At 37.4% G+C, this 25,740-nt stretch overlaps 1 protein-coding gene across 7 annotated transcripts in view; it reads left to right on the plus strand.

Moving 5' to 3' along the window:
• Positions 1-25,099, plus strand: part of beta-Spec (spectrin beta chain) — a 40,764-nt gene extending 15,665 nt beyond the window's left edge. Inside the window, exons 2-13 of one of the 7 annotated variants that reach the window (XM_033338201.2) lie at positions 4,539-4,727; positions 5,423-11,329; positions 11,573-11,664; positions 11,759-11,863; positions 11,939-12,081; positions 12,306-12,364; positions 12,943-12,999; positions 14,537-14,635; positions 17,773-17,928; positions 18,687-18,954; positions 19,267-19,449; positions 22,642-25,099. In XM_033338201.2, the coding sequence (XP_033194092.1) occupies positions 4,592-4,727; positions 5,423-11,329; positions 11,573-11,664; positions 11,759-11,863; positions 11,939-12,081; positions 12,306-12,364; positions 12,943-12,999; positions 14,537-14,635; positions 17,773-17,928; positions 18,687-18,954; positions 19,267-19,449; positions 22,642-22,645 (7,209 nt within the window). In that variant the 5' untranslated portion in view covers positions 4,539-4,591 and the 3' untranslated portion in view covers positions 22,646-25,099. Of the gene's footprint in view, positions 1-4,538; positions 4,728-5,175; positions 5,285-5,422; positions 11,330-11,572; positions 11,665-11,758; positions 11,864-11,938; positions 12,082-12,305; positions 12,365-12,942; positions 13,000-14,536; positions 14,636-17,772; positions 17,929-18,686; positions 18,955-19,266; positions 19,450-22,641 lie in introns of those variants that run through there. The other 6 variants (XM_076621558.1, XM_033338204.2, XM_033338203.2 and 3 more) reach the window with 6 other exon arrangements.
• The last annotated feature ends 641 nt before the right edge of the window (positions 25,100-25,740 follow it).

The raw sequence follows: 25,740 nt of genomic DNA on the forward strand, positions 1-25,740 counted from the left end.
GTTGTCTTACATCGTCAATTTATTATTATTTTGCCATTATATGCTCTGAATAATAAAAATACCCTCGTGGCGTCCTCAGCGAAACGTTTGATTTCGGTGTGGCAGTCAAAGTGTCAAGAGATATCCATGTGGTCTTAAGGCGTTCTCTCGCTTGGCTGAAACTCCGTTCCGCGCTCGGCAACGAAATGTCACCGTGAAAGAACGACGCCCGTATCCACTTACCGTGGTTTTCCTTGAGTTTTTGCACGGCTACCCGCGCGAATACGTCGTAAGGTCGTGATATATTAGTCGCCGTGCACTTGTTGGAATCGAGGGAACTTTGAAGGACGTGGATCAAGAGCACGAGCCCTGTAGATCAGGCGAATTTAACTTAGTACGAAATTTAGCATCCGGTATATCCTGCGGATGGAATCGAAGCTGGACGATCGTACGAAAACCCGGAACTGTGTTCGAACAACAACTTTTATAGATGTACGCGATATGCGAGAACTTGATAAATTTTCACAAAAGAAGCGACGAAAAAATAACGATTTCCGAGGATGTCTGCGAAATTGGAATATCTTATCTTGGAAAAATAGATCGAGATTAGAGGTTTAGGTGTTTCGTAGACGAATCGAAAAAGTTAGAATAAATGTTAGAAAGGAGAAATGTTCTAGAAAGAAAGATTCGACTGTAGAACGAAGAAACGATGATTTTCGAGGATATTTTCACGTGATTCTCGAAGTATCGACACTTTAGATAGGAATATTCGATTATCCGATTATTTCGACAAGTACATTCTAATTGTAGTTTTAGATGATAACAACTTTCTTTTTCTTACGATAAATTCTTACGATAACGATTACCATGAAAATTACGAAATGCAGTTAAGCTACTCTTAACAAGAATATTATAAAAAGTACATTTAAACCCTTCGCCTATTCTGCATTCTTTTAATCCATTTAAAAATAATCCCCAGAAAACTCGAATAAATCCAATTATTCCACACCTACAGCTCCACCATCACGCAGCTACGTATCGTTCTCAACTACGTACTTGGAGCGTGCAACTCGTTTCGTGCAACATTCTCTGCACAACTTAGCGTAATTATCTTCTCTTCTTTTCATCGCTACTCGTATGCAAGTACGATTCTCCTTACAAAGAACCAGAGGAATCTGAATTTCTAAAGAGACTCTGCGTTTTCTACTTGGCGTTATAAGGCGCATTGAGCACGTGTGTACTATTTCCAGAGTACGATTCACGCAATCTCCGCCGAGATAACAATCGCGAAGCAATCTTATTTGCACGGGTTTGTCTCTTACGTGTTCCGTGTGTAATCTTGGTCAAATTCAGTTACAGTCGCTGGAAATCGATCAAAGTATCTGGACATTTTACGAGCGGTACGTATATCGTACTGTAATTAAAACACCTTTGAGATTAGCGGAGGCGAACGAAAGTGCAACTTTTCGATGCCACGAACGCGTGACTAATTCTAGATGTGTACGGAATAATATACCGTAGAAGTTATTCCTGGAACGGCAAATAAAGATTCTGCAGCAGCGTAACCGTGCATATTCTTCAATGAGAAACGGTGAACCTATTAATTGCGGATAAACGCTTGCAGATATTGTTGATAAGGCTGCAGATAAGCTGAAATCGTGTAAAAGACGAATCGCTATCGTTTAACATATATTAAGAATGAAACGGTGAAACTATATACGCGAGGTTTATGTACAGCGATTCACGTAGGTTTTCCAACGCTCCTAGTAATTTTTTATGTACATTTGTTATGTACATTTTTTTATGTTAAACATTTTGAAGCAGCACTGTCTTTTGCAAATAAAGTTTTTGGTACCGAAAGTTATGTTCAAAAAGAGAAAGAAGGAGACGTAAATGTCTATTCTATGCGTACACAGGAATCATCCTCTTTATTTTTCAATTTTTATTAACGAAAAAAATCAAATAACACGCACATCGATTATTTCTACGAAACGGCCGACTACTGGAAGCATACGTTTACTGCAAGATTCGTATCTATGTGACTTCTTTTCGACAACCATACTCATCGTTCGATGAGAAAGTAATTCATTCGGAAAAGTTAATTATAAAAATTTAAAATTCAACGAGACTGCACGGTAATTGGATGTTCGACGTTCGCCGATTCTGATGGAAATGGTAAAGCACGCGTTTGAGACGCGAGTCCTTTTACAGAGCAACGTCAATCCGAGAATGAATAAAACATAATTGCGCGCATGATTTCATCCTGTCGATCGAGCAAACAAACTTTTATAGCGTATCGTTGATTGAAATTACATAATCGAGGCTTTCGATTGCTGCGAGCGAAGCGCGATGATAAGAATTCCATCGACTGTTCGCGCAATTTCCCTCAAATTCTTTCAGTTTGCCGAGGTGTTCTTTATTCTTCCTCCTGGTCGACAGATATAGTCGTTGGAATTGAAATTGCGCGCTTAAAACTACAGAAATGCGTAAATACTGTCTTATCTGTTAGTTTTATTTTAAGGTTGACGACGATACGTCGCGAGATAATTTTTCGAAAAAAGCTACTAGACTGTTATAATTTCCTGCAACGATTCTATGCAGTCGCAAGAAGAGTAGAGAAACGAGGTATTTTTGTTCTCGACGAGCAGCGCAATGTTTATCAGATACGCTGCGCCACGTTATTGGACCGAAAAGTTATTTTTGGTCGTTACATCATATAAAATAAGACTTTTTATACTACCTGTATAACTGGTCAACAGTTTGTAGACTTTTAAAGAGTAAATATAATACGAAGAAACGTGTAATGAATCGTCTTTTAGCTACGTGTACGATTGTTTGTATAAAGTCGCAAGAAAAATGCAAGGCTGACTGACGTATCATTATCACGAAAACTCGAGGAACTAGGCATTTATCAGATTACGTGGCGTTATTAGACTGAAAAATTATATTGGATCGTTACATCAGAGACTTTGTACGATGATTGCAAAGAACGGGTTTATCGCGATCAAATGGAAGGAAAGCAACGTACGATCGTATATTGTCAAGTGCACGTACCGCTTATTTCCAGACGTGTACCGTGAACAACTCGTTGCTTTACGTCCTGAGATCGTGTGGGAGTCGCTCGACGTGCGATTACATCACGCGAATGATGTCACACGTGCGAAATATGCACCAATGGCGTACGAAGCCGGCCACAGACGAATGAATAAACCGCTCGTCCCGTTCTTCGTATCCGCGAATTCGTTCCTTCCTGATACCGTAATCCGCAATTGAAACAAATTGTCGTTGGCTAGGTTGTTGATAGCAACTCATCGTTACGTCGACCAAATATGCTAATTACATATGTACGTATATATGCAGAGTTATTTTAGCTGGAAGTTCTCGGATGGTCTTTTGTGTAGAAAAGTGGACAAAATGTTTAACATGTTTCGTATCAAGTATTTTTGCTCAGCGATTCTAACGAATTGAATTTAGCTCGTTTAATAATCAATCGTGATGACCAAACATCATTAACGTTGTCACCAGTAGAGCCAAACGTCACCGATACATAATGTATGATTTATAGATGTGCGTGAATGTACAGTGGCTACGAAAAGTATTTGAACGTTGAAGTATTGAATTAAGTATTGAAGTATTGAATTTAGCACGTTTAATAACATCGTGATGACCAAACATCATTAATGTTGTCACCGGTACAACCAAACGTCATTGATACATAATGTACGATTTATAGATGTATGTTCATGTACAGTGGCTACAAAAAGTATTTGAACATTAAAGTATTGAATTTAGCATGTTTAATAACATCGTGATGACCAAACATCATTAATGTTGTCACCAGTAGAGCCAAACGTCACTGATACATAATGTACGATTTATAGATGTATGTTCATGTACAGTGGCTACAAAAAGTATTTGAACATTAAAGTATTCAATTTAGTATGTTTAATAACATCGTGATGACCAAACATCATTAACGTTGTCACCAATAGAGCCAAACATCACTGATACATAATGTACGATTTATAGATGTGTGTGAATGTACAGTGGCTACAAAAAGTATTTGAACATTAAAGTATTGAATTTAGCATGTTTAATAACACCGTGATGACCAAACATCATTAATGTTGTCACCAGTAGAGCCAAACGTCATTGATACATAATGTATGATTTATAGATGTGCGTGCATGTACAGTGGCTACAAAAAGTATTTGAACGTTATTTCCGAATGAAGCGCCCCGTTACAAGCTTTTACATATTTTTGTTTCTTTTCATAGTATCAAATCTTTATAGCCGTGTGAAATTTTAATATACTTAGACCTATGTAATTAATTAGTGCGTAAATGATATAATAAATACAATATTGTAGAGTTCTCGTAATAATTACTTTTTACTTAATAGTGGCTAAGAATAAAACGTTTAATTACCACGTTTGTTTGATTTCATCGATTTCTAAAATTAAACAGAAAAAAAAGAAAGAAGAAAATGCAAGAAAATTTTGTTCGAATATGAAAATTCTTTACGTATAAAAATCGGAACGTGATGTTGCTTTGTTCCAGGAGCACCCTTTCGAAGGGTAAGAAAGAAGTGAGTTGTTGGTCCGATTGACAAAATGACGACCGACATCTCGGTGGTGCGCGGGGGTTGGGACCCCACGCTACAACAAGAGATTGTCGATGAGTACGAATACGACGGGGGAAACTCGAGTTCGAGACTTTTTGAACGTTCACGCATCAAAGCTTTAGCTGGTACGTTCTCTTTTCCTTACTTGTTATCTTTATATTCGTTAACAAAAACGAAACGTTTCTGTTTGATAAATGGTTTCCAATTTTTGTAGTATGGAGTATTTTCATTCATGAATTTTGAAAAAACGTGAATGTGATCGAAAAGTACGGTTGGTGCATAGCAGCTTTATTTCGTAAATTCGTGTATATTATACGTAACTTGTAAGATGCAATTTGTAAATGGCCATAAGAGGCATACTTTGTATACGAATAAATTTTAGTAGATCGTTGATGATTTACACGATGATGTATCGTTAATTATTTGTGAAATTAAAACGTCAAAGCTAGCTTTGCCACATCCTTTGATATAGATACTGGGTTGATAAGTGCACGCTTTAAAGTGTGTGGCTATCGTAGAAAATGTTTAGTAGTAGCCTTCCGGTGAATCTAAAATCATTGAGTGAGCACTTGAGGGTATTATAAGAATGTATAGAAAAATAAATATCGCAACAGATATCGTGAGATAGATAGCCTGAATTTATTAGAAATGAACTACGATACAGTTGTGGACGACCTGAGAGGTAGAAATAGAAAAGCGATTTTAAAACATTGCAATTTAATAAATTTTCTATACTTACGTCCTTTTTTTAATCAATTCTGTAATTAAAATGTTGTTATAATATTTACTCAATTTTCTATTTTCGTGTTTCTTAAACCAGGTGAACGTGAATTGGTACAAAAGAAGACTTTCCAAAAATGGGTCAATTCCCATCTGGTTCGGTGTTCATGCCGAATTGGCGATCTATACGTCGATCTTCGAGATGGCAAAATGCTCATCAAGCTTCTCGAGATTCTCTCCGGAGAACGTTTACCACGACCTACGAAAGGAAAAATGCGAATCCATTGTCTAGAAAACGTCGATAAAGCGTTGCAATTCCTTCGGGAGCAACGAGTGCATCTAGAAAATATGGGATCTCACGACATAGTCGATGGAAATCCCCGTTTGAGTCTTGGTCTCATCTGGACCATTATCCTGCGATTCCAAATTCAAGACATTACCATCGAAGAAACGGACAATCAAGAAACCAAATCAGCGAAAGACGCTCTACTTCTTTGGTGTCAAATGAAAACTGCTGGATATCACAATGTAAATGTACGAAATTTCACTACATCCTGGCGCGACGGTTTAGCCTTCAACGCCATCATCCATAAACACCGTCCGGATTTGATCCAGTTCGACAAACTTTCCAAATCAAATGCTATTTACAATTTAAACAACGCGTTCAATGTAGCCGAAGACAAGCTTGGTCTGACCAAACTTTTAGATGCTGAAGACATATTCGTCGATCATCCTGACGAAAAATCAATCATCACTTATGTAGTCACGTATTATCATTACTTCTCAAAGATGAAACAGGAGACCGTGCAAGGTAAAAGAATAGGCAAAGTGGTTGGTATTGCCATGGAGAATGATCGTATGATACACGAGTACGAAAGTTTAACCAGTGACCTATTGAGATGGATAGAAGGCACCATAGAGGCTTTAGGTGATCGTCGGTTTGCTAACTCTTTAGTAGGAGTGCAATCTCAGCTCTCCCAATTCTCTAATTATCGTACTGTGGAGAAACCTCCGAAGTTTGTCGAGAAAGGCAATCTGGAGGTGTTGCTGTTCACTTTACAGTCGAAGATGCGAGCCAATAATCAAAAACCATATACGCCTAAAGAGGGTAAGATGATCTCGGACATTAACAAAGCGTGGGAGAGGCTAGAAAAGGCGGAACACGAGCGTGAATTGGCTCTGCGTGAAGAATTGATTCGTCAGGAGAAATTGGAACAACTAGCAGCTAGATTCAACCGAAAGGCTAGCATGAGAGAGACCTGGTTGTCCGAGAATCAACGTTTGGTTTCTCAGGATAATTTCGGTTTCGATTTAGCTGCTGTGGAAGCTGCAGCCAAGAAGCACGAGGCCATCGAGACAGACATCTTTGCTTATGAAGAACGAGTTCAAGCTGTTATGGCTGTTTCACAGGAATTGGAAGCTGAGAATTATCACGATATCGAACGTATTAATGCTCGGAAAGACAATGTTCTTAGATTGTGGAATTATCTGCTCGAATTGCTTCGTGCTAGAAGGATGAGATTAGAGTTGTCTTTGCAGCTCCAACAGAACTTCCAAGAGATGTTGTACATTCTAGACAGCATGGAAGAAATAAAAATGCGTCTGTTGACCGACGATTATGGAAAGCACTTGATGGGCGTCGAGGATCTTTTGCAGAAACATTCTCTGGTAGAAGCTGATATCAACGTGTTGGGCGAAAGAGTGAAAGCTGTCGTTCAACAGAGCCAGAGATTCTTAGAACACGGAGAAGGTTATCGACCGTGTGATCCAACTATCATTGTTGAACGCGTACAACAGCTCGAAGACGCGTACGCTGAATTGGTACGCCTGGCAGTCGAACGCAGAGCCAGATTGGAAGAGTCTCGTAAATTGTGGCAGTTCTATTGGGACATGGCTGACGAGGAGAATTGGATAAAGGAGAAGGAACAGATCGTATCGACTGGAGACATTGGTCACGATTTGACGACTATAAATCTGCTGTTGTCCAAACACAAAGCACTGGAGAATGAAATCCAGTCTCATGAACCGCAATTGATGTCTGTGGCTGCTGTTGGAGATGAACTGGTTCGTCAGAAACACTTTGGTTCTGATAGGATTCAGGAGAGGCTCCAAGAAATTCTGGGAATGTGGAATCATCTCCTGGATTTGGCTGCTTTCAGAAGGAAGCGCTTGGAGGAGGCTGTAGACTACCATCAACTGTTTGCAGATGCCGATGACATTGATATTTGGATGCTGGATACACTACGACTCGTCTCATCGGAAGACGTTGGCAGAGACGAAGCCAATGTCCAATCGTTGTTGAAGAAACACAAAGATGTGACAGATGAACTCAAGAACTACGCTACAACTATCGATCAGCTTCGTCAGCAGGCATCGTCTCTTGGTGAGCAGGATGCTAAGTCACCGGAAGTGCTGGAAAGACTGGACTCCATAGACTCCAGATACAAGGAACTTATGGAACTCGCCAAACTTCGCAAACAGAGATTGTTGGATGCATTATCATTGTACAAGTTGTTCAGCGAGTCAGACGGAGTGGAGCAATGGATCGGTGAGAAGAATAGGATGTTGGAGACTATGGTACCAGCGAAGGATATCGAAGACGTTGAGATTATGAAGCACAGATACAATGGTTTCGAAAAGGAAATGTATGCCAACGCTTCTCGAGTTGCTGTGGTCAATCAACTCGCAAGACAATTATTGCACGTTGAACATCCCAATTCTGAGCAGATCGTTGCACGTCAGAACGAGTTGAACCAGAAATGGGCTGAGCTCCGCGAGAAAGCAGAGAACAAACGTGACGAATTGAACTCTGCTCATGGCGTACAGACCTTCCACATTGAATGCCGCGAGACAGTATCTTGGATCGAGGATAAGAAACGTATCCTTCAACAAACAGACAGTTTAGAGATGGATCTGACTGGAGTCATGACCTTGCAACGTCGACTAAGTGGAATGGAGCGCGACTTGGCAGCCATCCAGGCTAAATTGGACGCCTTGGAAATGGAGGCTCAGAATATCCAACAACAGAATCTGGAAGATCCTGAGGTGATCAAGGGAAGGATTGATCAGATACACACTATTTGGGAGCAGTTGACACAGATGTTGAAGGAACGTGATGCAAAATTGGAAGAAGCAGGTGATCTTCACAGATTCCTCAGAGATTTGGATCACTTCCAGGCTTGGTTACGCAGGACACAAACTGATGTTGCCAGCGAAGATACTCCAACTACCTTGGCTGATGCTGAGAAACTCTTGACACAACACCAGAATATTAAGGAAGAAATTGATAATTATACCGATGACTACCAGAAGATGATGGAATACGGCGAAAGATTGACCAGCGAAGCTGGTGATGGTGATACACAGTACATGTTCCTTAGGGAGAGATTAAACGCCCTGAAGATGGGCTGGGAAGATTTACGCCAGATGTGGGTCAACAGAAAGATCTTACTGTCCAATTCTCTTAATCTGCAAATCTTCGATCGCGACGCACGCCAGGCAGAAGTGCTTTTGTCCCAGCAAGAGCACATTCTCGCTAAGGATGAAACGCCGGCGAACTTCGAACAAGCGGAGCACATGATCAAGCGTCACGAGGCGTTCATGACCACGATGGACGCGAACGACGAGAAAATCAACTCCGTGGTGCAGTTCGCCGGACGACTTGTCGACGAGGGCCACTTCGCGGCGGACAAAGTCAAGAAGAAGGCAGAGAGCATTAACGAGCGTCGTCGAATAAACCGAGAGAAGGCGAATCAGTATATGGAGAAACTCAAGGATCAGTTACAGTTGCAGATGTTCTTACAGGATTGCGAAGAATTGGGAGAATGGGTTCAGGAGAAGCACATCACCGCTCAAGATGAAACTTATAGAAGTGCAAAGACGGTGCATAGCAAGTGGACAAGGCACCAGGCGTTTGAGGCCGAAATCGCGAGTAATAAGGATCGTCTGCAGCAATTGCAACAGGCTGCTGAAGAATTGATTCAACAGAAGCCTGATTTAGCTGAGATCATCAAGCCTAAGGTGGCAGAATTGGCTGACCAGTTTGAGGAACTTGAGACTACTACTCATGACAAAGGTGAACGCCTGTTCGACGCCAATCGTGAAGTCCTTATTCACCAGACTTGCGACGATATTGATTCTTGGATGAACGAACTGGAGAAACAGATTGAAAGCACGGATACTGGTTCTGATTTGGCATCGGTGAATATCTTGATGCAGAAGCAACAAATGATCGAAACTCAGATGGCTGTGAAAGCGAGACAGGTTACCGAGTTGGACAAACAGGCTGAACACTTGCAACGTACGGTGCCTGACGACAAGATGGAGGAGATTAAGTGCAAGAAGGAGAAGGTGGCTCAGAGATTCGCCCAACTGAAAGCACCATTGATCGATCGTCAACGTCAGTTAGAGAAGAAGAAGGAAGCTTTCCAGTTCAGGCGCGACGTGGAAGACGAGAAGCTCTGGATCGCCGAGAAGATGCCTCAGGCTACCAGTACGGAGTATGGAAATTCATTGTTTAACGTGCACATGCTTAAGAAGAAGAACCAGTCTCTGCGTACTGAGATAGAGAACCATGAACCTAGGATCAATCTGGTCTGCAACAACGGACAGAAACTTATAGACGAGGGCCACGAGGATAGTCCTGAGTTCCAGAAATTGATACCCGAGTTAACCGAGAAATGGAAGGAGCTGAAGCATGCTGTAGACGACAGGAACAAGCATCTCTTGCAAAACGAAAAGGCACAGCAGTACTTCTTTGACGCGACAGAAGCGGAATCCTGGATGAGCGAACAAGAATTGTATATGATGGTAGAAGACCGTGGCAAGGACGAAATTTCAGCCCAGAACTTGATGAAGAAACACGAGTCTTTGGAACATGCCATGGAAGATTATGCAGAGACCATCCGCCAGCTTGGAGAAACCGCCAGGCAGCTCATTAACGATCAACATCCTCTTGTTGACCAGATTGCTGTGAAGCAATCACAAGTAGACAAACTGTACGCTGGTTTGAAAGATCTTGCTGGCGAACGTCGAGCTAAATTAGACGACGCTCTTCAATTGTTCATGCTGAATAGAGAAGTGGACGATCTTGAGCAGTGGATCGCAGAAAGAGAATTGGTAGCTGGAAGCCACGAATTGGGTCAGGATTACGATCATGTGACGCTCCTTTGGGAGAGGTTCAAAGAGTTTGCTCGAGATACCGAGGCGATAGGCTCGGAAAGAGTGGCGGCAGTGAATGGAATTGCAGATTCTCTAATGGCAAGTGGCCACTCCGATGCTGCTACTATTGCAGAATGGGAGGATGGTTTGAACGAAGTCTGGCAAGATCTGCTGGAATTGATCGAGACTCGTACGCAAATGCTGGAAGCTAGTAAAGAACTGCACAAGTTCTTCCACGATTGCAAAGACGTGCTTGGAAGAATCTTGGAGAAACAGAACGCTATGTCTGACGAATTAGGTCGCGACGCTGGCTCAGTCTCAGCTCTGCAGAGGAAGCACGCCAACTTCATGCAGGATTTATCCACGTTGCAGAGCCAGGTGTCGCAGATCCAAGAGGAATCTGCTACGTTACAGGCTAGTTATTGCGGAGACAAGGCTAGAGAGATCACTAATCGTGAAGGAGAGGTAGTTGCTGCTTGGAACAATCTTCAATCGCTTTGCGATGGTAGAAGAACGAAACTGGAGGATACCGGTGATCTGTTCCGATTCTTCAACATGGTTAGGACTCTGATGATTTGGATGGATGATGTAGTTCGTCAGATGAACACTTCGGAGAAACCTCGCGACGTTGCTGGAGTGGAGTTACTAATGAACAATCATCAAAGTTTAAAAGCCGAAATAGATGCTAGGGAGGACAATCTGATGGCGTGTATCAATCTTGGGAAAGACTTGTTAGCCAGGAACCATTATGCTAGTAGCCAGATCAAGGAGAAATTGGCAGCTTTAACTGATCACAGAAACGCGTTGCTGCATAGATGGGAGGAACGTTGGGAGAATCTACAACTGAGTAAATATATAGATATTTTGATTGAACTATTATAATTTATTGTGGATTTTTATGCATTTATAGGAAATTTCAAAGTACAAAAAATCTTTAAAATATCTCAGATAGAATATAGATTATAAGTAGGTGAAATACATTTTTTAATAGTGTTCATAAAAATACGAATCTACATAAATATCCGCAGTCTATTTATCGTGTCAGAAATGATATGGTCACCTTATTAATGATGTCTGCGTATTATTGTAGTTTTGGAGGTCTATCAATTCGCAAGAGACGCAGCGGTTGCTGAAGCATGGTTAGTCGCCCAGGAACCATATCTTATGAGTCAAGAACTTGGCGTAAGTAATGTTAAATTAATTTCTAACATAATTCTTTAACGATGTTAATAATATTTGATGAAAATTAATGATATAATAAATGTAATTGTTACAGCACACGATCGATGAAGTGGAGAATCTGATTAAGAAGCACGAAGCGTTTGAAAAATCGGCAGCTGCTCAGGAAGAAAGGTTTAGTGCCTTGCATCGACTCACTACGGTTAGTGTTTTTTCTATGAATGAGAAATATTGATTTGTACAATTTATTCAATGAAAGCATTTGTACGTGCTACAGTTTGAGTTGAAAGAAATGAAGAGGAGAGAACAAGAACGAGAGGAAGAAGAAAGACGCAAGAAGGAGGAGGCCGCAGCAGCTGAGGCAGCTCGATTAGCTAAAGCAACACCGGTAACTAGTCCAGACGAACCACCGAGCGAAAGGTACCATTAAATTTTAATAATTTTCATTATATGTTTTGCTTCATATTTAGCTAGTAAAATGAAAAATATTTACAATTAGCCAGTAATAAAATTATATGTAGCACTGGATCTAAGATATAATAAAAAAATTATAATATAAAACGAATAAAATATTGTAATGGTAACTAGGAAATAATATTAAGGAATATAAGGTATAACAGAGTATAATGATTTTTGCATAACAGAGCCGAAGCAGAAGGTGTACCAACTGGAGAACGTCCCGCCGGAGAAGACGAATCACATGGTAAGATAATAACACATGTACTGCATAATGTCTTTTTATCTAAAGACAGTTTGATAAGAGTGTCGTATACGTTGCATTGTAATGTTCACTTTTCAGTGCATTAGAGAATACGAATAGCAATAATCTATTCAAAAAACCGATTAAGATACCTAAGAAAGATAACATTTTCTTTAGATGCTTTAAAACGATATTATCAGTAAATATCTCAATCTAATGTCTTGCAAAAACAACGATAATGCGGGATTGATGATCGTTGAGCGCTCGATTCTACTATAAAGAATGAATAGAAACGTTTTTTTTCTCTTCTTTTTTTTTTATTGTTGTACTAATACAATATGTATCGTCCGATTTTGCTTTCCACGTATTTTGTACACTTAACTCTCAGGCGACTGGTTTTACAAACTGGTTTGTTTGGATAAGCATGAAATTGCTAACAGCACGTTTATTTTTGCCTTTTTCTCTTTCCAACCTATTATCGCCATTGTGACTCCGTTCCAAATGGAAATCCAATGAATCCCAATTATCGATTCTATCCTATAACGCACCTTAAAATGCGGCACGGAATGCACAAATCGCAGTGGCACATCGCAAGGCTTCTACACGTACACCACAACCTCAAGACAAGCCCAAGGAAGGTGAGTGTCCTGATGAAACAAATATCGTCATCTTTTCGCTAGAAATTTTGTCTTTATTTCCAAATGATTATTTCAAACAGATTGTTTTTTTTTTACCTTTTATGTGACTATATATATATATACATGTGTATCTATTATATGATCAACGTCATATAACGTATTGTGTTTGTACCATTTTGATGACCATTTAATGCATTACACATCTGCTAATTTATTTATCGTATTTTCTATTTCATTTCTTTGCACAATTCATTTTTACATCACTCGATTTCTTTCATTGTGGCTAACGAAAAGTGCAAAGAATTAAAAATCTTTTTCAGAATATAGGGAAATCATTGTATGTTATGATACAGTATATCTTTTACTAATTTTATTATCGTTTCTTAATGACAACACTCTATTAAATACCAGTGCCTTTTTTTTTATAGAAGACGATCTAGTTTTTCGAGAATGTCGTGCAATTATATGTTGCCGAATGTTTGTTCAGCAGTAGTAACTACGTATCTGTAGTTGATCTATAAACGAGGCTCTGATATTTGATGATTGAATTGCACTTTATATATAGATCCCGCTATATCGATCCTTTAAGCTGGTGATGGAGCATAAAATCAAATCATCTGGCAGCGTTTTACAGCAGATTTTCTTTAGTTTCTTTCCACGGAGATATTTGCCCGAATTGTGCAATTATATTTTGTAAGAAATAATGTAAACCTTTTACTCTTTGCAGAAGCATAAAAACTAGCTTCTGAAATTGTAATTTGATCTTTACACAATTCAGGTCATTCTCATAAATTTCACATGTTCTGTCTTTCAGCATATTCGTAGGCAAATTACTACTGTTTCTCGCTATAATCGCAGCTACGAACCTTTACTTGCTTTTATTAACTATTTTTAGCAGGTGATGGAGTTATTCTACCTGAGACACACGAGTATTTAAAAAAAAAATGATTAATAATATTTCAACCGACATCACGAATATTTTTCAATTAAAATTGAATTTTGCATGAATTATACAGACATATTCAATATTTATTATATCGATCATATACATTCCTATCATACACGAGTTAATATAATAATTTTTCAAATAAAAGTGGTGGGTACAAATTACGTAAATTAAGTTCTTTCTCTCGATTAATAGTATACAACAAAATTTAATCTTTATTTGAAAGGTAAGCACAGACAGTGACTTATATGAAAGTTAGTATTCAAATATAACTTGAACTTTGAAGTATGTTTGTATGTGTATCTAACATCTTTCCTATGCAATAGCAGATGCTTTTAGAGCAGCTTGTCTGTTTATTGTTGATCCATCGTAATCTAAAATCCTTATTTCATCTTTGTTTCATTCCACAGTGCTTAACAATCATTCATTATATCTCTCGGAGTGTTCTTTGCTTATTTTAACAAGTAATTTGAAAAATGTATTGTTTAGTTGGTCGTGTTAGATGTTTTGCTTTCATAGAGTGATGCCTTCACTCTCAGTATAATACGATTCCAAAGTATAGCATGTTATAATCGGTGTGATGGTATATAGTGCATGCTCAGAAACCTGCACGTCTATCCATGCGAGGAGAAGAAACACCACCTGCCACCACCCCCTTGAAACCTTCGCAAGGTCTGTCTAGTCCAACAAGTAAGTCCATTTTAAGGATCAATGTCTTCTTTATTTGTCATTCACAAAAAACTTATAAAATACATCATACTAAAAATTATAATCCAAAGATCAATAGGTCGTCTAATAATACTCGAAGAATTCTTTTCCAGAATTTCATCGCATTAAAATAATTAATTCCAATATTAAAAAAAGAAGTACAAAACATAGAGAATCTCCCTCTGAATAAGATTAAACTTGGTAAAGCTCTGTTTCTTCAGTGGCGTTCACGAAGATACGAATTTGCATATACATTGGCGATCTAACGATTACGTGCTAAAATAGTTTAGCTCGTCGCTTGTATCGTTTAATTTCTCTCTTGGACCCGCAGGACAGACGCCTCCAAATTCGTCGATGAATTCACACGCCTCCAAGATCCTCAGAGTCTCGTCGACAGAACGAGACATGGAAATCTCACTGATCGCGATATGTCGAATCAATTGGTTTCTATCGATGACGAACAGTCCCTTAAGGCATATTCCTTCTTTTTCATCCAGTACTCCGTACATTCTCGATATATTCTGATTCTTATCGGATAAAAAGGGTATTTTCATTTCGCCCAGACCACCTTGCTTCCGGGGTGTAATGATCCATGCTAGATGTGCGTACGGAGAATCCGTAGAAATGGCAATTACCTCGCAGCCTGTTTGTCATTTCCAGCGAAATTGAATATTTGAATTCCGTGGTGTTATATAATAATTGTACGAAGCAGAGAGAGATGCAAAAGATAACGAACAGAGTAACACATTCAATTTATGAATGTATAATTATATATATGTCGGAGATGAAAGAACATCGGGATTTCCCGTGCGGAATGTTGGGAAAAACCCCGATACTATAGTCCAGACTTTTACTATAGCTGCATTTAAGTAATAAAAATAAGAAATAGTTTTAATGTTCCAATCTGACTTTATGACGATAGGTTCGGGCTCGATGTGACATAGCGGGTCACTAGACGTAGCCACGGTCACGGGAGGGACGTGTACCCGACAGAGGTATGAAATGATCATATGGCTCTCCTTGAAAACAAAGATTGACCCGAGAAGTGGGGACAGGAGTATATAAGGGCAGTTTCTTTTGGATTACGAGTGAGTTAGTTTGTTAGTCAGTCGTTGGACGAATTGCTGATTGAGAAGTTACCCGAATCGAGTATTACGTTGATACTTGTCCTCCCGTGGACCGTGGATTCGTCATCGAACCTGAATTCGTTGTCACCATCATCTCGACCATCCTATCGCCATTACTCATAGCCTCTTGTAGTGCCCCCATTTGTACCGATAAATATTAGCTACATCCGCGACGGTAAAGTAAGTAAAGGTTCATCGAACGCCCCAAAATGCCATCTTGACTCCGACATATATATATATATATTTGTATCTTGAATTTCGAAATTAAAAGAGGAAAGTAAAGGAAAGAAAATAAGGGATGAGTAGCGTATACCTAATTTATTGAATTCTTCGATACGATCATTGAATTGTATGATTTCCGTAGGGCAGATAAAAGTGAAATCGTAGGGATAAAAGAGCAATATCAGATATTTTCCCTTGTAATCTTTCAGGCATATTTCTTTCATTTTTAAGTCAATTATCGCGATGCCTGACCACGCTGGTGCTGTAGTGGACAGCGCTGGTACCACGTGTACTTTTGGTTCATGCGGCTTTTGCGGTTGTTCGCCGCAACACAAGTCGCTCTGTTCTATTTTGCCTCTAAGAAACGGGTCGAAAGTCGTCATCATGCTACGTTATAGTGAAATTAATAGCCGTATAAAATCGATATTTCTTTCTATATAAACGCGAATATTGGCTAATATCGTTTCCATGAGCGAAAACAAAAGTTGGCAGATTTTCTCTATAAAAATGTCAATGTCACGGTAAACAAATTTCGAAAGTTTCTTCCCTCCTTCTGAAAAACACGATGTTCCGCAACAAAATCTAATCCTCACGGTATTTTTACTCTTCTTTATCGTCGTCAACAACCGCATACGTTGGGTTGATGCGACGTTAAAACTTATTAAAAGACAACGTTGCGAAGAGGAAACGAGCCATTTGTACAGTATATTTCTTTTTTCACATTTACAATTTGTCCAACTTGGACATTTGGTAGAATTTTTTATCTGTTTGATTATCATGTGGGTGGCTACCCCCAATGGGGTACCATCTTCGTGTTTGTTAAGATATATCCTTTGTGAGATCTGCTGGGTGTTTCCTTTTTAGTCTTCTTTCTATGGCCTTTGTACAGTATATGAACTGTCGTTATTGATTTAGGATTTTCAAGGAATACGTTAAAGCCTGTTCTGAGCGCTAGATTTCCGTAGCAATAACATCTTTATACAATAACTTTGTAATATACGGAAGATATAGGGAAATAGAAAGATTGTAGAATTTTAGAGTTATGTCTTTCATAGTAGATTATTAATTACAAATTAATGTTACGAGGGAAAAATATGATAAGGTTTCATGAAACAGATACGTTAGCAAATCAATCACGAATATTATCATATCTTTCCCACGTCGACTTTGATTAATTTCTCTGATTAAAAATCATCATCATCATCTTTTTTTACTTCAGTAGTAATAACACCTACCTGTTTAATAAATTGTCCAGCAGTTAGCAAATCTGGCAAAGTAGAGAAACGGTGAAGTTAAAAGATTGAAAGGATCGCTGTAACAAACAATTTAAATAAACCAACAAAAATCAATTAGAGATCAAACAGCTTTTTCGAACGTGTTATAAATTCACAATCGAGCAACATTCTAACAATATCGCGATCATTTTGCAGTAAATACGATTTAAACATTGGAACCTCGTTCTTGTTATCGTAAACTCGTCGATCGTGCTTTGCCTAATTATAGTAATAAAAAAAAATCATGTTTGATAAAAGATTCGATGGAACAAATTTTCGAAAGCGGATCATATTTTTGCCAGAATTTGTATCTTGGCGGATAAAGTGAGTCTCGCATGAGCATGCGTTGCATGTGCAGCAAAACGATGCGAATTTAACAAACGTTCCTGTCCCTTACCTTCCTTCGACCACAATTCTAAAATAAAACTAGGCTGTCGATGTGACTCGATGTAAGTAGTTAATAACGTGGCGTGTGTTACGTGTGTCGTGTTAAAAGCTCCGAAAGGTGGAAGCGGTTCCGAGTCTGGTACTTTAAGACGTAAGGAACGTAGTCGCAGCAAGTCGCCGTTCAGGAGTTTCCGCTGGAGAAAGTCCGCCAAGTCGCCGAGTTTAGATCGAAGTGGCGTGAGTGACGATGAGCGCAGCATTTCCGGTAAGCAATTCTATTCAAACATCGTGCACACTGGAGTTTTTCTGCTACCGTTATGCCTACCCACCATTTTAATTACGATAATAGCTCGTTAATATCTCTTTAAGTTCGCTTGACAGTGATATGAATTTAATAAACGTTCGGTCACAGCAAAGTAAACTTAATGGAATTAACACTAGTTGATAATCGATCGAAATATATTAATAAATTAATTAACATTTTATTTAGGTAGTGATACGAGCCTCTGGAAGATAAACTTTCATATCGTCGAGCAACTATTAAACATTTTGCTATTCCAGCTTCATTGATGATCGCAGGAAGCGTTTCCTTAATTTCCTGAATTGTGTACGTGTGTCTGGAATACGTGTACGAGGGATGTTGAATGAAACATTAGGAATCTGGGCTATGGAAACGTTAATAATGTATGCATCCTTCTAATCATACGTGATCAGAATCAAGTTTACGATTGGTGCTGTACGGTGAATGCGTGTACATGTTTGGGTATCTCGATTGCATTCCGGCATTGTTTTATAACGTCTATCTGATTAACTGTTCAGGTCTTCCTACTTGAAATGGATTCCACCCAATGAATGTATAATTGTGTTTGCAGTTGTGTTACACGTTCGAAAGGAAACTGGATGTTGTAACGTAGATTACGTTCTTTTCTCTTTAACTCTTCGCATACTATTCGCCAAGTAGTATAGTTATTTTTATCTTCTGTCGTTTGTCAGTTTGACTTTAAATTAAATCCGATTTTACAGAACAACGAAGTCCCACCGATGATGAATTCGAGGGCGTGTTGCAACGAAAGCACGAATGGGAGAGCACAACGAAGAAGGCGTCTAATCGGTCCTGGCACAAAGTGTACATGGTCGTTCGTGGACAGAGCTTGTTTGTATATACCGACCAAAAGTCATACAAGGCAGCGCCTGATCAACCGTACAAGGGAGAGTCTCCTCTGGACCTTAGAGGAGCGACTATTACTGTGGCGAGCGATTACACTAAGAAGAAACATGTCTTCCGAGTAAAGTGAGTTCTGCTTCTAGTCCCAATATGACAGAGAGTGGGAAGAGGAGCAATATTTGGTTGCTGTTTGGCTTCACGCTAAGAATTTATATCAACGATTAAGGAGATTTTACAAAAACTTTTGCCACAGGGCCTGCAACTTTGTGATTTAGTTTGACATAATTGCCAATATATTCATAGAAATTACATAATATGATGAATACATATTTTGCTTGAAAAAGTTGAGAATCCTGCTCTCTTCTTCCTGTGATCATAAACGTACAATTTAATATAAATACGATAGAGAAGTATCGATTAAAATTTCATATCTTTTAGGTCACAAAGCGGATCAGACTTCCTATTCCAGGCTAAAGACGATGCTGAAATGAACGACTGGGTTACCGTGTTGAACCAAGCAGCACAGGGTACATCAGGTGCGGGTACGTCTAGGGCGCACACTCTACCCGCGCCTACACAAGCCGAGACCAAGCGGCGTAGTTTCTTCACTCTCAAGAAAAAGTGAGTCTCTCGTTAGAAGTATCTGAAAAAAAAATTCGGCAAAAAGGCGACCGGATGACCGCGTGGGAAGATACGTAACGCCAACATATCACGTAAAGTAAAAAAAAAAAGAAAGAGATAGAAAGAGATTGATGGAATTCGATAGGAAACGAAATATCATTAGCTAAACGCTTCGTTGTTCAAATCTATTATTTTCGTTTAATCGTCGTTTCTTCTTAAATCGATTAAAAATTTTATAAAAACTTCTCGTTATTCATGTCATCTTCCGTGTCATCTGTTCTTCATGCTGATGATTGTCAAATCACTTTCTTTTACCTTTACGAGTCCATTACGAGTGCTGTGTCAATTTTTAACGCGAATCATTGTTAGTAAGCATCGTTAATTGCTCGTATTGGAGCATATTTACAGGGTGTGTATGTTTAACTATGGACTTTTTAATGTTTTTTCCTTTCTCTTGCATTAATCATTCAGTAATCTTCGTTTTTCGCTAGCTTCTCGTCATCTGTGCATTTCTGAGAGCTAAGTAAAACTCCGGTTAAAAGTTCCAGTTAAAAAGCGTGTTCCAAAATGTAGGTATTTTACAAATATTTTGCTTCATTTTCAAAATATCATTGATCATCGTTATACGAGTGGCAAGGTGATCACCTCGGACCGATGAATTATTCACGATTGTTCTAAAGATTCGAGGTTTTCCCGTGTCATTACCATCTCACGGTATACGTTTAACGCTGGCAGACATTTTTCCATTTCATTCGATCACATTTTGCATTTATCATATTTTAGAAAAGCCAAAAAGTAGAAAGTGTGAAACCAATGAACTGTAAGAAAACAGTACACAATTGGAACAACATTTAGAGAGATTGCGGTGAGTCGCATAAATAATCATTAGATCATTTTTACCGTCGTACTACTGCACGATTTTCATTGATCATCGTTTACCAATTTTCTTTTCTCTATCCTTCTGTTACACCTTTTTTTTCTTTTTCTTTGGTTACATTTAATTAGCATATCTAAAAAAGTACAAGAGGAATGTTCTTCCAATTGTGAATGCGGAATGATATATATTATAATCGAAGTTCTCTACAAAAAGGAGAACCTGTACGTGCGGTGCTTAACTGTGTTTCATATGCGCGACCGTAAAAAGTTCCTTAGATAACGTTCAAGTCGCTAATTACAGTCATAACTCGTTATCCGTTATACATATATACTGTGCTCCATAATTATAAAACTACCCAAAGTTTTCAATTTTTGTACGGTATGTCTGCTAAAAATGGGGACTAACTATAGAACCAGCGTAGCAGAATATTTTACTATAAAGAATTGAAATTAAGGTAAAATAAAATGAAACTGTAACAATAATTTCTACAAGTTCTTCTTTTATAATTTTTATAACTTCTGTTTGCTTTTATATGCTTCTAATTAGATTTGGCATTGTGCCTATATAAAAATTGAGAATCTTAGGCTGGTCTTATAGTTATGAGATGCAGTATATATTCTTTCGAATGATAGCATTTATTAATTTTGAGAAAGATACGACAGCAATTTGAAGTGAAGTAAAAATTTGACATAAAAAGGGAGTGTTAATTTTTACTTTACTTTTTGCAAACACTATTGATTCTGTGAAAAATTCTACTCTCTATCTATAGAATCTAGCGAAGCTATGCATAATTGAGTGCTAAAAAGATTTGCCAAGTTACATGTTCCGGCATTAGTAAATTCTGAAGTTATTCTATTTGAAGGTTCTAGAATTTTATAATTATATAAATTATATAATTTAGCAAAGTCGATAAATGTCATTTGGATATAAACGTGTATGGATTATAGAAGACCAAATGAGAAACTAGAACGCAAATTAAAAAATGAAAAATACCGTATTTCAGTAAAGGATAGTTTTAATTTCACAAAGTGTAACGTGAGCGGATCAACGAATTGCGATGGATGATTATCATCCCTAAGCGAGCAGCTGTACTTTAGCGACAAAACATTTCCAGACATGAAAACCGAATATATGAAATGTACGAGTCAAATTTTGTCTCATTCGGGAAAAAACAAGAGGAAGAGAATATGAAACACAATCATTTTAATCATGTCACCAAACAAAGCTCAGTTCACAGGCGCTTTTTATCAGCATTTTTCATTGCTTTTTCATGAAACATTTCTTTCGTTCGCTCTAGTATAATGTATTGTTATTATTATATATATGCGTAGACACACATGATTTATTGTATATCATTGTTGGATTATATTGCTGCCATCCTTTTGTCATTGCTTCGTTATGTCATCATACATATTATATCATTTGTTCACGCTTCTTTGCTGGTCGGAAAAAAAAAAGAAAATACTTTCAGAGAAATCATCCTGGTTATCAGTAAGATATGACACTGTTGCCTTCTACTGTTGGAGGTAAATTTTGGCTGTACACGCGACTTACATAAACGCGTGCAGCTCCTAAATGATAGAGCTGATTCGTGCATATGTACTTTAATTGCCCAGATTTGTGTGTAGTATCCGTACTTGCTCATGTCAAACCTTGACAGATAGTGTTATAGCACTCATTTAGCAGCATTAAAAGATATTTTGAGACGTAGTATTATTATTCCCATATATACAGGGTGACCTGTTTCAACCTGTCCATTTTACTATTTAAAAATTATGTGTATTAGGCTAAATATTGAAATCAAATGCAATTATATTTCAAAGCAGATTTGAAGACTAAACATTCAAAAAAGTGGAAAGGTTAAAAACAGGCTGCGCTATATTTCCTTATGGATACTTGATACGCATTCTTGCTCAATATCGTGCGTATTAAATTTTAAAGAGGCTAGAGTGGTACGATCTTTAATTTTGTATACTTTAGTTTACCATCGAAAAAATATGTAATAATATTCTAAATGTTATTTAAGGAATATCTTTTTAGATGAAGTTCGCTAGTTTAAAAGGAAACTTAAATCTTGATATATATATTGTTTCTTTTTCATTTCAATTTATAGAAATCTTAAAAAGTTGTTTAAGAATTTGTTTTTATTGACAATTTTATGAACTATAGAAAGAGAGATAAGACTGATTTAGCTCTACGCCTCGTGGATAAGAAATTACCATTGTTTTCCAAAGAAACACTACGCACACATGCCTTCTACGTAATACGCGTTAACATTTTTTAATTTAATGTTTGCTTTGTTTGCCAATTTTCAGCTAAACTGGAGCAGTGAAGTTCGGTATAAGCCGCTCAGCACAACACACACATTAAAAGAAATGTTTCGTCGCTCTACGTGGTTAACAAATAAATAAAAAGGCAGCGCTGATTGTAAGAATTAGGAGACATACACGCGGACATGGTGTTTGGAAAAAAAAAACGAGAAAGAAACAAAATCGAAGGAAGACTCGACTTATTATAAGATCCGTGTCGATTTTACGAAAAATGCCTACCATCTTCGATAACTATTCATCACGAAGAAAAAAAAAGAAACTAATAGAAAATATTTAAGCAGCTGTCTGTATGTATTTAAAACATTTCACGCGCGTGTAGGCCATTTGAAGTCTTTAATTGCGTTTTTTTTAGTTTCTTCAAGGAATTTTCGGACACTTTGCAATATATCGCTAGTTGAGAAAGTGACACACAAACACATACAAACATTCGATGTCCCACGTTAGCGTGATCGAGTTTACTTGAACATGGATATTAATTGTCAAAATTGATTGCCCATCTTTCTCGCATACTCGCATAGTGAACTACTGAGTACAAGTTTTAGATTTTGTAATTTAATACGTGGGCGTATCTTGCGTTTTGATATTATTTTACAATGTAGCCAAGGCGATCCTTCGTTTGTCTGTAATATTTAGTTGATACCATAGTTGATATCAGTTACTGCAAAAGTTCTGCATATTATAAGTCAGATAAGAATTCGATTATAAAATTAATTCAGACTGTTCTGGATAAGCCAGTAGATCACATTTTCAAGCAATGACACGTAACGAATCGAATAACAGCAGTGAAACGTAGCTCGATAAGTGATCTATTTTTTACAGTATGTATTTGCTAATATTGCTTCGAACAATTTTCTATGTTTCTACGAGTCGCGTAAATGCCATTTTTGAACAGACGTTCGCTGTTGAAGAGGAACTCGAGAAGCAATGCCTTATGAGATATAACTCTCGTTTAATTGAAAAGTATCTTCTAGCCCTTTTTATACTACATAGATAAAAATTTGTAGCAGCTTAGAGTGCTATAATGTTTCTATTTTAGAAGAAACTCTTATTAGAGCTTGCGCAGTAACTTGATACGCGTTGTTGCTCTCGTCTTAAGAAGGAAAGAAACGTTGTTCTTTAATTCATGATATCTGCCCTGTTTTATCAATTTAAGCAGCTCAATCGATGCACGTGTTCATTTGTAAGGTCTGTACACCGGTATATACACTTTCTCTCGCCCAGCACCTCTTTTTTTTTAATTTCGCGTTTCTCCGCAAACGATTCGTTTGCGTTTCGATGACTGCCATATATATATTTAAGCGGCACACTAACTTGGGACATAATACATATATAAATATATAAATAAATATATAAATATTATATATAAATATAAATATAAATTAGCTTTTAAAAAATTGTTAAATATATGCTACGCCCTAAGGGAATACGCATTGAGGATTATAAAAAAAAAAAGAAATGGAACACACATTGTTTAATAATTTTAAGAGTTTCCTCTTATATATGATCCCAAAATATCACGATTCGACGAAATTAAGAATAGAACGAAGAGATAATATTTAATTGTTCTTTATACATGTTTCTGCGTGTGAGATGCAGTTTTTATCAAGCGAGCTTTTATCAACGAGAAGAATCGGGAATGGTATCGATTCCATTTGAAGCGTCTCGCTTGATATTAACTGATATCGTATTCACGTTGCGATTTACGCGATTGTTAACTTTCGTATTCTTTATTATTTTCCTTTTGTCTTGTCTTTTGACATTTTTAAATATTTATCACGGTTGTTTTTTGTTTCATATAGAGTGTAAGAATGGTTTAAGGTTGAAACTTAAGAACCGCGTATTTGACCATCTTTTTCAGTGACGATTATTTAAGAACTATTCATTTTTACTAAAAGCTCTCGCCCTCTTTTCTGTTCAGATGTTGTCCATTTACAATGCGACTCATTTCAATCGACGTCGACTTGTTCCATTTTTCTTGGAATGCACTTTTTCTTGACGTGGTAATAATCATATTTCTCTCGACGATACCTCTGAGTAGCACATGTTGGGAATACGTTTGTAAAACGTCTCATCTTTTTTACTATATATTGTACTGTGCGCTTCACTAATTTGTACATACGATCATGAGTAACGCAGTATACGCCTAGGCAAGAAGAACGAAACGCAGTAATTAACGATCTTAATCAAAAGAAGAAAGAAACATACAATGAAATCGATGACACTGTTCGCTTTTTTCTAGTTTAATGCATGTGCATTTAGTGGATATTTTTTAAACTATTTGGAGTCGCATTGCTACACTACACACAACTTAATATTTCATAGCTATGTGTTTTATATATAAATATAAATATATATATAAATATAAATACGAGATAACGAAGAACAGTAAATTATAAGAAATAAAAATGATTATAATAGAAAATATATAATAATTGTAAAACTATCTAATAATTATAGTTGTACGAAATCCTAAGAGTATTTCCATCCTCGTCCATGAATCCTGATAAGATTTTTAGATTAGAGATTAATAAGATAAGAAGGAAGGCAAGATTATAATTTTATAATACCATTTTATCTTAGACAGTATAAGCTTTAAATCTTTGTATCTTTGTTTGGGTCAATTTCAACTTTAAAAATTTGTTGTTTTTGTGAGATAAATTTTTTATGAAGTACAAAGTTACAAAATTATTACAGTTGAAAATATGACAGAAATTTTATTATTCGCTGTACATATATTTCGTATTCTATTTACGTATTTAGTAATTAGAAATGTAAAAAAACTTTTTTTTAATCATACGCTCTGCTTGAATAGATGTGCCGAGAGCAGAGGGAGACCTTGATGGTGTCGCCAGGAAATGATAGTCATTATCTAATGTAGTTTTATTATTACATACATTTGAGAGTCACCGATAAAAGTACTTACTTCCCCAATGATGACTTTCAATTTTATTACGAACCTTTTTTCCCATTGATAACTACGTTGACAATTATGCTCCAATTTATATTTGAATAATATTAATTTGTAGCCAGTGAACTTTACGAGTGTCTTAATTACGTTTTAATTGTTTGTAATTGTAATTATTT

This window comes from Bombus vancouverensis, chromosome 9, assembly GCF_051014615.1.
Source record: "Bombus vancouverensis nearcticus chromosome 9, iyBomVanc1_principal, whole genome shotgun sequence".
NCBI lineage: Eukaryota > Metazoa > Arthropoda > Insecta > Hymenoptera > Apidae > Bombus > Bombus vancouverensis.